Source organism: Oncorhynchus clarkii, chromosome 5 (genome assembly GCF_045791955.1).
Source record: "Oncorhynchus clarkii lewisi isolate Uvic-CL-2024 chromosome 5, UVic_Ocla_1.0, whole genome shotgun sequence".
Taxonomy (NCBI): Eukaryota; Metazoa; Chordata; class Actinopteri; order Salmoniformes; family Salmonidae; genus Oncorhynchus; species Oncorhynchus clarkii.
The window spans coordinates 22,386,316-22,397,576 of NC_092151.1; the positions used below are offsets into that span (position 1 = coordinate 22,386,316).

The 11,261-nt window shown below is 45.0% G+C and overlaps 1 protein-coding gene across 4 annotated transcripts in view; it reads left to right on the top strand.

Annotated features, from left to right (window-relative positions):
• Nucleotides 1-7,906, top strand: part of LOC139408526 (AP-3 complex subunit beta-1-like) — an 89,543-nt gene extending 81,637 nt beyond the window's left edge. For all 4 annotated transcript variants that reach the window (XM_071152518.1, XM_071152519.1, XM_071152515.1 and 1 more), the window contains exon 27: nt 7,173-7,906. In XM_071152518.1, the coding sequence (XP_071008619.1) occupies nt 7,173-7,326 (154 nt within the window). In that variant the 3' untranslated portion in view covers nt 7,327-7,906. The remainder of the gene's footprint in view (nt 1-7,172) is intronic.
• The last annotated feature ends 3,355 nt before the right edge of the window (nt 7,907-11,261 follow it).

Below are 11,261 nucleotides of genomic sequence, written 5' to 3' on the forward strand. Positions count from 1 at the left end.
TATCGTTTGCTTTTCTTTTCATACGCTGCAATTAATCCAGTGTTTAGCCCCTCTCACGCCTGCCTGGGGAGAGCATGGGCATACCAATGACCTGGTTAGGACCACTATCACCCCTACTGTGTGTGTGTGTAGTTGCGCTCACGTCTGGTTTGTAAATGGATGCTCCTCGGGACTTCACTGTGCTCCGTTACGTTTAGTTTTTTTTCATGATGTGTGTGTGTGGGGGGGGGGGGGTCACCTCAGTGTGTCGTCTCTAGTCCTCGGTGTGAAATCAGAACCAGGGAGAATCCTGTCCAGATGCCTACAGCTCAGAACTATAGGATACAATGTTTCACCATGCACCAACCAGACAGACCTGTACACGAAGTAACACCCACAGAGAGACACTTAAAGCACACCAACCACTGACAAATCAAACATACTGTTTTCTGGCCTGAAGAGAGAGCGAGAGATACCCCCCCATCCCTAAAATCCTTAAGCCACAGTGACCACACACCTCAGGCAGCTTACGTGGAAAGAGGTTATAGCACAGGACACAGTGGCTGGGTAGGGCTTTTAAAATGATTGTTTGTGCAGTTTTTTAAAACATATCTAAAGCTCTGTTTTTGGTAGCCGGCGCTTTTAGTTTGGCGTCGTTAGATTGGTATATTTGAAAAATGACATTTAGGCCTACACAATTGCTAAACGAGAAAATAAAAGGAAAGAGTGGAGGGGTAGAATGAAAGAGTGGAGGGGTAGAATGAAAGAGTGGAGGGGTAGAATGAAAGAGTGGAGGGGTAGAATGAAAGAGTGGAGGGGTAGAATGAAAGAGTGGAGGGGTAGAATGAGAGTGGAAGGGTAGAATGAAGGAGAGAGGGATTAGTGGTGTTTTCAGTGGAGTGTGTCCTGTTGAAGTGGCTAATATTTTAATTAAGTCTGAGAGGACTGAGAGCTGCCTGATAAACTCCCTCTCCTCTGTTGATGGTAATTTAGCTGCTCCCCAGAGGCACAGCCAGACACACTGTTGTGTGTGTGTGTGCACATATGTGTGTCCTCCTCCCTATCCCATAAGCTGTGTCCTCCTCCCTATCCCATAGGGTGTTAGTTGGTGGATGGTGGTCGTGGTGTTTAGCTATACCCAGAGACAGAGACATAGCCAGCCCAGTGGCCCCTGGTCCTGTCTGCAGGCCTGTTCCTAACATGCTCTGATCCTTCTCTATCTGCTGTGGGGGGCTCCTCTCCTCTTCACTGAGTTATTGTCAGGCCTGAGGGAGGGCTGCTTGTCAGTTCTAAGAGCGGGTCTTTGTGGGGTATTTGTCAGGCCTAACCAGGGGTCCACGGGGGGCCTTTGTCCCAGGGATGTAGTGCTAAACGGAGGCAGATGGCTGGGTGGTGTCAGCCTGTCAGCCACGTGGGGCACCAGAGGGGACAGGGAAGAGGGAGAAGGGGGCCCAGCACAGGCCTGTCACCCTAAAGAGGGGTTGGGTCACCCCGGGTCAGGCCCGCTGCCTGGCTCTTGTTAGCACCCTCAATGGGCACCATGTGTGCCCCATTTTAGTCCCCCTGTCTGTGGGGCTGGTATCCTAGGAAACCGGGCTGCTGAGAATTCTCCTGGGGGAGGGAGGGTCCCCCCACACACACACTATTGCTCTCTCTGGGGAAAGGGGGTGAATGTTTGATTGACAAAAGGAGTGTGTCTCCTCCTTAATGGCTTTTTAGTCAGCTGGATAATAGACTGGCTATCTCTCTGTCTCTCCCTCTCTCTGACACCCCCTCACTAATGCTGGGTAATTACATGATTTGTAGTGTTTGGGAATTGTATTAATGGAGGATTTATGAGGGCCTGCTTGGTGTGTGTTAAAGGAAAGGTTCATCCATTTTTAAAGTTATATTGTTCTTGTGCATCTCTGAGTGATGTTCTCTCGATTCCCCGGGTAATTTCAGTTTTCATGTGTATCTGAATTATTGCCGTTCACGCAGGCAGAAATCCGGCCAATATGACGTAGCACCGTGATAGTCTCTCTCACTACACTGGAAGTTAATAGGAATACGACATTTAGATCGCAAAAACGTCTCATGTCAGATTTCAATACTGGCTGATGTCATAACTTGGAAGGATGTCTTCTCTCGAATGAGCCATTGATCATAATTTTGCGATATTCCTACCTCGAGAAATGTCTAACTTAACGGATGGTCTAGGACATTTTTCCTGTTTGTCTTCCACTTTAGTCCAGGGTGCATTGCATGGTGCAGTTGCCAGAGATATTATAGAAATGAGATGGGAATCCAGTGAAATAAGGAACATATAACACCCCACCCAGCAGACTTTCGACCAATCGCGTTCACGTTGTCATGCTGTGTCACGTGATTGCTAAGCTAATCGCCACGCAATCCCTTCTCAAAGTCAGTGTATATGTCGAGAAATGTGTCTATTTTCCTCTAAAGTACATTATGTCACAATTCCAAAGCTATACGATACTACTAAAATATTTATAATGTTGTACTTCTTGTTGATTAAATTCATGCTAATGTTGGGTTTTTTAGCTAGCACCCAATAGACTCACATTCACTCCTTGAAGGAGAGCGCTCCTTGTCCCAGAATTGCCCAGAATGCACCGCGCGGCCCATTGACGTAGCATGGGCAACTGCCTTGTTCAGGGGCAGAACGGCCGATTTTTACCTTGTCAGCTCGGGGATTCAATCTAGCAACCTTTCAGTTACTGGCCCAATGCTCTAACCACTAGGCTACCTGCTGTCCCAACATGGTGAGATTGTAGACTCCGAAATTGATAGTACAGTTTGTTTAGGCAATTTTACAGCTAACTAAACTCAGCAACAACAACAAAAAGTCCCTTTTTCAGGACAATGTCTTTCAAAGATAATTCGTAATAATCCAAATAACTTCACAGATCTTCATTGTAAAGGGTTTAAACACTGTTTCTCATGCTTGTTCAATGAACTATAAACAATTAATGAACATGCACCTGTTGAACGGTCATTAAGAGACTAACAGCTTACAGACTGTAGGCAATTAAGGTCACAGTTATGAAAACATAGGACACTAAAGAGGCCTTTCTACTGACTCCGAAAAACACCAAAAGAAAGATGCCCTGCTCATCTATGTGAATGTGCCTTAGGCATGCTGCAAGTAGGCATGAGGACTGCAGATGTGGCCAGGGCAATAAATTGCAATGTCCGTACTGTGAGACGCCTAAGACGGCGCTACAGGGAGACAGGACGGACAGCTGATCGTCCGCGCAGTGGCAGACCACGTGTAACAACACCTGCACAAGATCGGTACATCTGAACATCACACCTGCGGGACAGGTACAAGATGGCAACAACAACTGCCCGAGTTACACCAGGAATTCACAATCCCTCCATCAGTGCTCAGACTGTCCGCAATAGGCTGAGAGAGTCTGGACTGAGGGCTTGTAGGCCTGTTGTAAGTCAGGTCCTCACCAGACATCACCGGCAACAACGTCGCCTATGAGCACAAACCCACCGTCGTTGGACCAGACAGGACTGGCAAAAGGTGCTCTTCACTGACGAGTCGCGGTTTTGTTTCACCAGGGGTGATGGACGGATTCGTGTTTATCGTCAAAGGAATGAGCGTTACACCGAGGCCTGTACTCTGGAGCGGGATTGAGGTGGAGGGTCCGTCATGGTTTTGGGCGGTGTGTCACAGGATCATCGGACTGAGCTTGTTGTCATTGTAGGCAATCGCAACGCTGTGCATTACAGGGAAGACATCCTCCTCCCTCATGTGATACCCTTCCTGCAGGCTCATACTGACATTACCCTCCAGCATGACAATTCCACCAGCCATACTGCTCGTCCTATGCGTGATTTCCTGCAAGACAGGAATGTCAGTGTTCTGCCATGGCCAGCGAAGAGCCCAGATCTCAATCCCATTGAGCACATCTGGGACCTGTTGGATCGGAGGGTAAGGGTTAGGGTCATTCCCCCCAGAAATGTCTGGGAACTTGCTGGTTCCTTGGTGGAAGAGTGGGGTAACATCTCACAGCAAGAACTGGCTAATATGGTGCAGTCCATGAGGAGGAGATGCACTGCAGTACTTAATGCAGTTGGTGGCCACACCAGATACTGACTACTGACTGTTACTTTTGTTTTTGCCCCCCCCCCTTTGTTGAGGGACACATTTATTCAGTTTCTGTTAGTCACATGTCTGTGGAACTTGATCAGTTTATGTCTCAGTTGTTGAATATTGTTATGCTCATACAAATATTTACGTATGTTAAGTTTGCTGAAAATAAATGCAGTTGACAGTGAGAGGAGTTTAGCTCCGTTACATGCTGATATTGTCTTTGGTATTATTGTGTGTAGCTAGAAAGAGCATTGCATTGTGGATTTTGTAGTGGACTTGAGCAGCAACAGATTTCCACAACGATTTCCATGTTGCTACCAACCTTATTATAACGCCAAAATGCTACAGTTGTTCACAACTCATCGAATTTGATCCGATCTTCATCTAAGTCATAACAATAGACAAACATAGTGTGCTTAAACTAATAAAATAAAAAATTGTGTTTTTCTTGTCTATATTGAATACATAATTTACACATTCACAGTGTAGGTTGGAAAAAGTATGTGAACCCCTTGGCTAATGACTTCTCCAAAAGCTAATTGGAGTCAGCCAACCTGGAGTCCAATCAATGAGACGAGATTAGAGATGTTGGTTACAGCTGCGTAGCCCTATAAAAAACACTCACAAAATTTGAGTTTGCTATTCACGAGAAGCATTGCCTGATGTGAACCATGCCTCAAACAAAAGAGATCCCAGAACCTAAGAATAAGAATTGTTGACTTACAAAAGTATCTCTAAAAGCCTTGATGTTCATCAGTCCACGGTAAGACAAAATGTCTATAAATGGAGAAAGTTCAGCTCTGTTGCTACTCTCCTTAGAAGTGGCCATTCTGCAAAGATGAATGCAAGAGCACAGTGCAGAATGCTCAGTGAGGTTAAGAAGAATTCTATAGTGTCAGCTAAAGACGGAAATCTCTGGAACATGCTAACATCTCTGTTGACGAGTCTACGATACGTAAAAAAAAATAACAAGATGGGTGTTCATGGGAGGACACCACGGAAGAAGCCACTGCTATCCAAAAAAAAACATTGCTGCATGTCTGAAGTTTGCAAAAGTGCACCTGGATGTTCTTCAGCGCTACTGCCAAAATATTCTGTGGATAGATTCAACTACAGCTGAGTTGTTTAGAAGGAACACACAACACTGTGTGGATAAAAAATGCACAACACACCAACATCAAAGCTGCCTCGGCCTGGACAGCTTGCGATCATCGACGGAAAAATGAATTCCCAAGTTTATCAAGACATTTTGCAGGAGAATGTTAGGCTGAAGTAAATCAACAACAGAATGGCTTCAACAGAAGAAAATACGCCTTCTGAAGTGGCCCAGTCAGAGTCCTGACCTCAACCCGATTTTAGATGCTGTGGCATGACCTCAAGAGCAGTTCACACCAGACATCCCAAGAATATTGCTGAAACAGTTTTATAGAGAGGAATGGTCCAAAATTCCTCCTGACTGTTGTGCAGGTTTGATCCACAACTACAGAAAACGTTTGGTTGAGGTTATTGCTGCCAAAGGAGGGTCAACCAGTTATTAAATCCAAGGGTTCACATACTTTTTCCACCCTGCACTGTGAATGTTTACACTGTGTTCAATAAAGACATGAAAACGTATAATTGTTTGTGTGTTATTAGTTTAAGCAGACTGTGTTTGTGTATTGTTGTGACCTAGATGAAGATCAGATCAAATTTTATGACCATTTTATGCAGAAATCCAGGTATTTCCAAAGGGTTCACATAATTTTTCTTGCCACTGTATATCCAGTCAGTCCTGTAACCCTGTATCTTGTATCCAGTCAGTCCTGTAACCCTGTATCTTGTATCCAGTCAGTCCTGTAACCCTGTATCTTGTATCCAGTCAGTCCTGTATCTTGTATCCAGTCAGTCCTGTAACCCTGTATCTTGTATCCAGTCAGTCCTGTAACCCTGTATCTTGTATCCAGTCAGTCCTGTATCTTGTATCCAGTCAGTCCTGTAACCCTGTATCTTGTATCCAGTCAGTCCTGTAACCCTGTATCTTGTATCCAGTCAGTCCTGTAACCCTGTATCTTGTATCCAGTCAGTCCTGTAACCCTGTATCTTGTATCCAGTCAGTCCTGTAACCCTGTATCTTGTATCCAGTCAGTCCTGTAACCCTGTATCTTGTATCCAGTCAGTCCTGTAACCCTGTATCTTGTATCCAGTCAGTCCTGTAACCCTGTATCTTGTATCCAGTCAGTCCTGTAACCCTGTATCTTGTATCCAGTCAGTCTTGTAACCCTGTATCTTGTATCCAGTCAGTCCTGTAACCCTGTATCTTGTATCCAGTCAGTCCTGTAACCCTGTATCTTGTATTCAGTCAGTCCTGTAACCCTGTATCTTGTATCCAGTCAGTCCTGTATCTTGTATCCAGTCAGTCCTGTAACCCTGTATCTTGTATCCAGTCAGTCCTGTAACCCTGTATCTTGTATCCAGTCAGTCCTGTAACCCTGTATCTTGTATCCAGTCAGTCCTGTAACCCTGTATCTTGTATCCAGTCAGTCCTGTAACCCTGTATCCAGTCAGTCCTGTAACCCTGTATCTTGTATCCAGTAGGTCCTGTAACCCTGTATCTTGTATCCAGTCAGTCCTGTAACCCTGTATCTTGTATCCAGTCAGTCCTGTATCTTGTATCCAGTCAGTCCTGTAACCCTGTATCTTGTATCCAGTCAGTCCTGTAACCCTGTATCTTGTATCCAGTCAGTCCTGTATCTTGTATCCAGTCAGTCCTGTAACCCTGTATCTTGTATTCAGTCAGTCCTGTAACCCTGTATCTTGTATCCAGTCAGTCCTGTAACCCTGTATCTTGTATCCAGTCAGTCCTGTAACCCTGTATCTTGTATCCAGTCAGTCCTGTAACCCTGTATCTTGTATCCAGTCAGTCCTGTAACCCTGTATCTTGTATCCAGTCAGTCCTGTAACCCTGTATCTTGTATCCAGTCAGTCCTGTAACCCTGCATCTTGTATCCAGTCAGTCCTGTAACCCTGTATCTTGTATCCAGTCAGTCCTGTAACCCAGTATCCTGTTAGTGCTGTAACCCAGTCTTGTATCTCCTGTTCCCTGTAGGTTTGCTGGTAAGGCGGCCAGTAGTGGAGCTGTGGTGCTGGTGACGGTGGAGCTGAGGGAGTCGTCTACAGCCCTGATCACCATCAACACAGAAAAGAGTGTCATGGGCTCCATGCTGCTCCGAGACCTTAAACTGGCCCTGGCCCAGGCCTAGAGTCTACAGCGCCCCCTAGCCCTAGTCCTCCAACACAGGGAGAAATGCACAGCTACCTTGGAGAGATCTCATACACATGCATGCAAAAACACACATACACTCACACATACACAACATTTATTTCTGTCTCCCAATCTCAATTCTTCTTCCTCTCTTTCATTCTCTGTCACGCAAATACACACTTACATGCAGGCAAAGAGATTGATATGGTTTCTCTCATGCTTAAACATCCTCTCATACGGTACACACTCATACACACACCTCATCATATTTTTTTACACTGTGACAGTCTATTGTCAGAAATTAGCATCAATGTTCATTTCAACAGGACTCTTGTTTCTCCCTAGACCTGAGACTCTGTGTCTCCCCAGACCTGAGACTCTGTGTCTCCCCAGACCTGAGACTCTGTGTCTCCCCAGACCGGAGACTCTGTGTCTCCCCAGACCGGAGACTCTGTGTCTCCCCAGACCGGAGACTCTGTGTCTCCCCAGACCAGGTAACCAAAAATGTGTTCATCATTCAATGAGGTCTGTATCACTTTTGGTGAAAATAACTGAATATATTAAAACTGTAACGTGAACTATGGTTGTTGACTGTTGTTTTGAATGAGTCTCCCTTGATTGTGGTGCTTTGTGTGTTTGGTTAGTGTGCCGGGTTGTTTTCCAGTGTGTTTGTGGGTAGGGTTGTGGTGCAGTGTGACTAACTGGGTCTTGGGTTTCGGTGCGTTGGCTATGTGTGTGTTGGGCTAGGATGCAATGTTGGGTTGGGTTAGGGTGCTGTGTTTTGTGTCTGGCTGTGTTAGAGTATAGTGTGTTTGTGTGTTGGGTGCAGTGTTTGTGTTGTGGTTTGTCTGGCTGTGTTTTCCAGCTCATAAGCGAGGTGTCTCTGAGGGCTATAGAGAACACCTGTTAGATCATCCATCACCTCTCCCTACGCACTTATTCCCCCTGCCAGCTGTTCATCACACACACACACACACACACACACACACACACACACACACACACACACACACCGACAGCCCATAGACAATCACTACAACAGACCGCAAAATATTTTTTCACACCCACTTTTTCTGCCATTTTCCTCTCTCAGACACACACAGCGAGAGCTGCAACTGGCAGTGTATAGAAACGGCTTTATCTGCCATTATGACACAAGCCGTTAAGGCCTACTGCAGCTGTAACTTACAGCTCCGTCTGACCCACACACACAAATCTGGAGCTTTTACACTCCCGGCTTGATGTTTTTATGTCACATTTAGAGAAGGAATGGTCTGCTGCTAAATCAGACTTTACTCAACACAGACGTCCTAGTCTGATGCTAAATCAGACTTTACTCAACACAGACGTCCTGGCCTGATGCTAAATCAGACTTTGCTCAACACAGACGTCCTAGTCTGATGCTAAATCAGACTTTACTCAACACAGACGTCCTGGCCTGATGCTAAATCAGACTTTACTCAACACAGACGTCCTGGCCTGATGCTAAATCAGACTTTACTCAAGATTGGCATTTTCCATTACAACACAAATCAGGAAATACGTGAGAGCGGACAATTATCATTCGATAACAACAAACAAAGGTGGTACCAATAGCATGTTCATTTAAATATTCTGAGTGGCTGAGTGACCTGATTCTCTGGATGCCTCTCCCCAATAGCTAAACAACCATACCTTCTGTGCATGTGCTACTTTATTGTGAAAGGTATGTTGTACAAACCTCTTAGTCTGCTGTTACTTTAAAGGACATGACGATCAACATGTTGTACAACGGTCCGCGAGTGAAACTCTGAAATGAAACACTTATTTCATTGTAGACACTAGATGCCGTTCTAATAAACAGAGTGGTTTCTGTTTTCTTCCTACAAATATGGCTCTATCTTTTGAATGGTTTATTAAGCTACAACATATTATGACCCCATCACTGAGAAGATAAGACTCTCAGGAACACATGTGTCTTCTGTTTCCCTCTACAATGACCACAAGCTGTTCAAGACTCATTAGAACAGAGTGGACAAGACCAGCCACTAAATCAGAGGGGGAAAAGAACATCATCAATGATTTTACTCAACACAGACAAAATGATTGCCTGATGATCTTCTGAACATCCTAATACCTTTCTGATGCATTTCAGTTACTTCCAACCATACTTCCATCAGATTGAATACTGTCAAAAGTACTGTCAGGCTGATTTTGTAATAGCTCCAATTAAAGAAGTAAACATTGGCCGTTGATTACATAATGTTTTGTTACATGGTGGTGTTGTGATTTTATTTTTTTGCCAAATGGGGTCGCACGTCAAAGTTACTGTTAACGACATCATCAACATGTTGGACAAACGTCTTTGTCTGTTGTAACTATAATGACGTTGTAATACAGAACACAAGCAGGACACAGACAGGCAGTCTAAGTAGCAATTTAATGTTCTTAATTATTTCATATTCATTTGATTTATTTTCCTCTCAATAAAACAAAAGTTTATTTTTGGTGATTGGCAAAATTGAAGCATGATAGCAGACATATCTTAGATAGTTATGTTGATAAGGTTTTCATCTGACTAGCTACCTGATCTGACTGATTAAAGGAACAGAAACATTACAGTGCTTATTATACCAGACGTTGGTGGTTGTTTTGCTCCTCCTTGATGTGATCATCACATCACCACGGCAACAGCTCCACATCTATCTCAAAGTTCAGTCATCTTCCTAATTTGATGTAGGCAGCGGCTAAGTTGTGTGAATGGAAACAATACGAAGAACAACTGAACTGGGCCTTCTTGGTCTTGTATTCAATGTCTTTGACTGAATGTTAGACTGGATAAGAAACTGTAGAAAGGCTGATGTAGACAAACTAAGAAGCACACACACACACCCACTAGTCTACTCTCCCTGCATGTGTGATCCATCTCCCAGGTTGGCACCTACTATAATGGGCTGGGGGTGAGGGGCCTGCCTCTCTCCCTCCTCCCCTTCTCTCCCTCTCCCCTCTGTGGTGACAGCTTGATTTCGTGCTCGCTCTCTCAGGGCGACATGATGGGCCTGTTAATATGGACTTTTCATGGTGTCTGTCTGAGAAGAGGAGAGAGGGACATGAGGGAGGGAAAAAGAAGGTCCCAGTTAAGGACACGCCTGTCTTATTGCCAAAGGGAGGGATGGGGTAGAAAGGGGGATAGAAGGAGGGATAGAGAGGGTCCCAGACAGACACTAAAGGAAACTGCTGTCTGACCTGAGCAGATAAGGCACTTCTCATTAACCACAGTGTCTCCCTGTGCACAGATGTGCAGACATATACACACACATTACATTTCAAAGACACCTTCCCTAGCGAGCTTGCACTCTCTAACACACCTTTGAATATCAGTAATATACGGTATAATATAGGGCTATATTATCAGAAAAAGATGAAGCCTATACCTGAACTGAAAGGTGACGTTTCGACCTTTTAGGTCTTCATCCGTACACTAACAGGAACTGTAGACAGTCAGGACCTTTAATCCAGACTCCTTCCTCACAGTCAGGACCTTTAATCCAGACTCCTTCCTCACAGTCAGGGTCTTTAATCCAAACTCCTTCCTCACAGTCAGGGCCTTTAATCCAGACTCCTTCCTCACAGTCAGGGCCTTTAATCCAGACTCCTTCCTCACAGTCGGGGCCTTTAATCCAGACTCCTTCCTCACAGTCGGGGCCTTTAATCCAGACTCCTTCCTCACAGTCGGGGCCTTTAATCCAGACTCCTTCCTCATAGTCGGGGCCTTTAATCCAGACTCCTTCCTCACAGTCAGGGCCTTTAATCCAGACTCCTTCCTCACAGTCAGGGCATTTAATCCAGACTCCTTCCTCACAGTCAGGGCCTTTAATCCAGACTCCTTCCTCACAGTCAGGGCCTTTAATCCAGACTCCTTCCTCACAGTCAGGGCCTCTATTCCAAACTCCT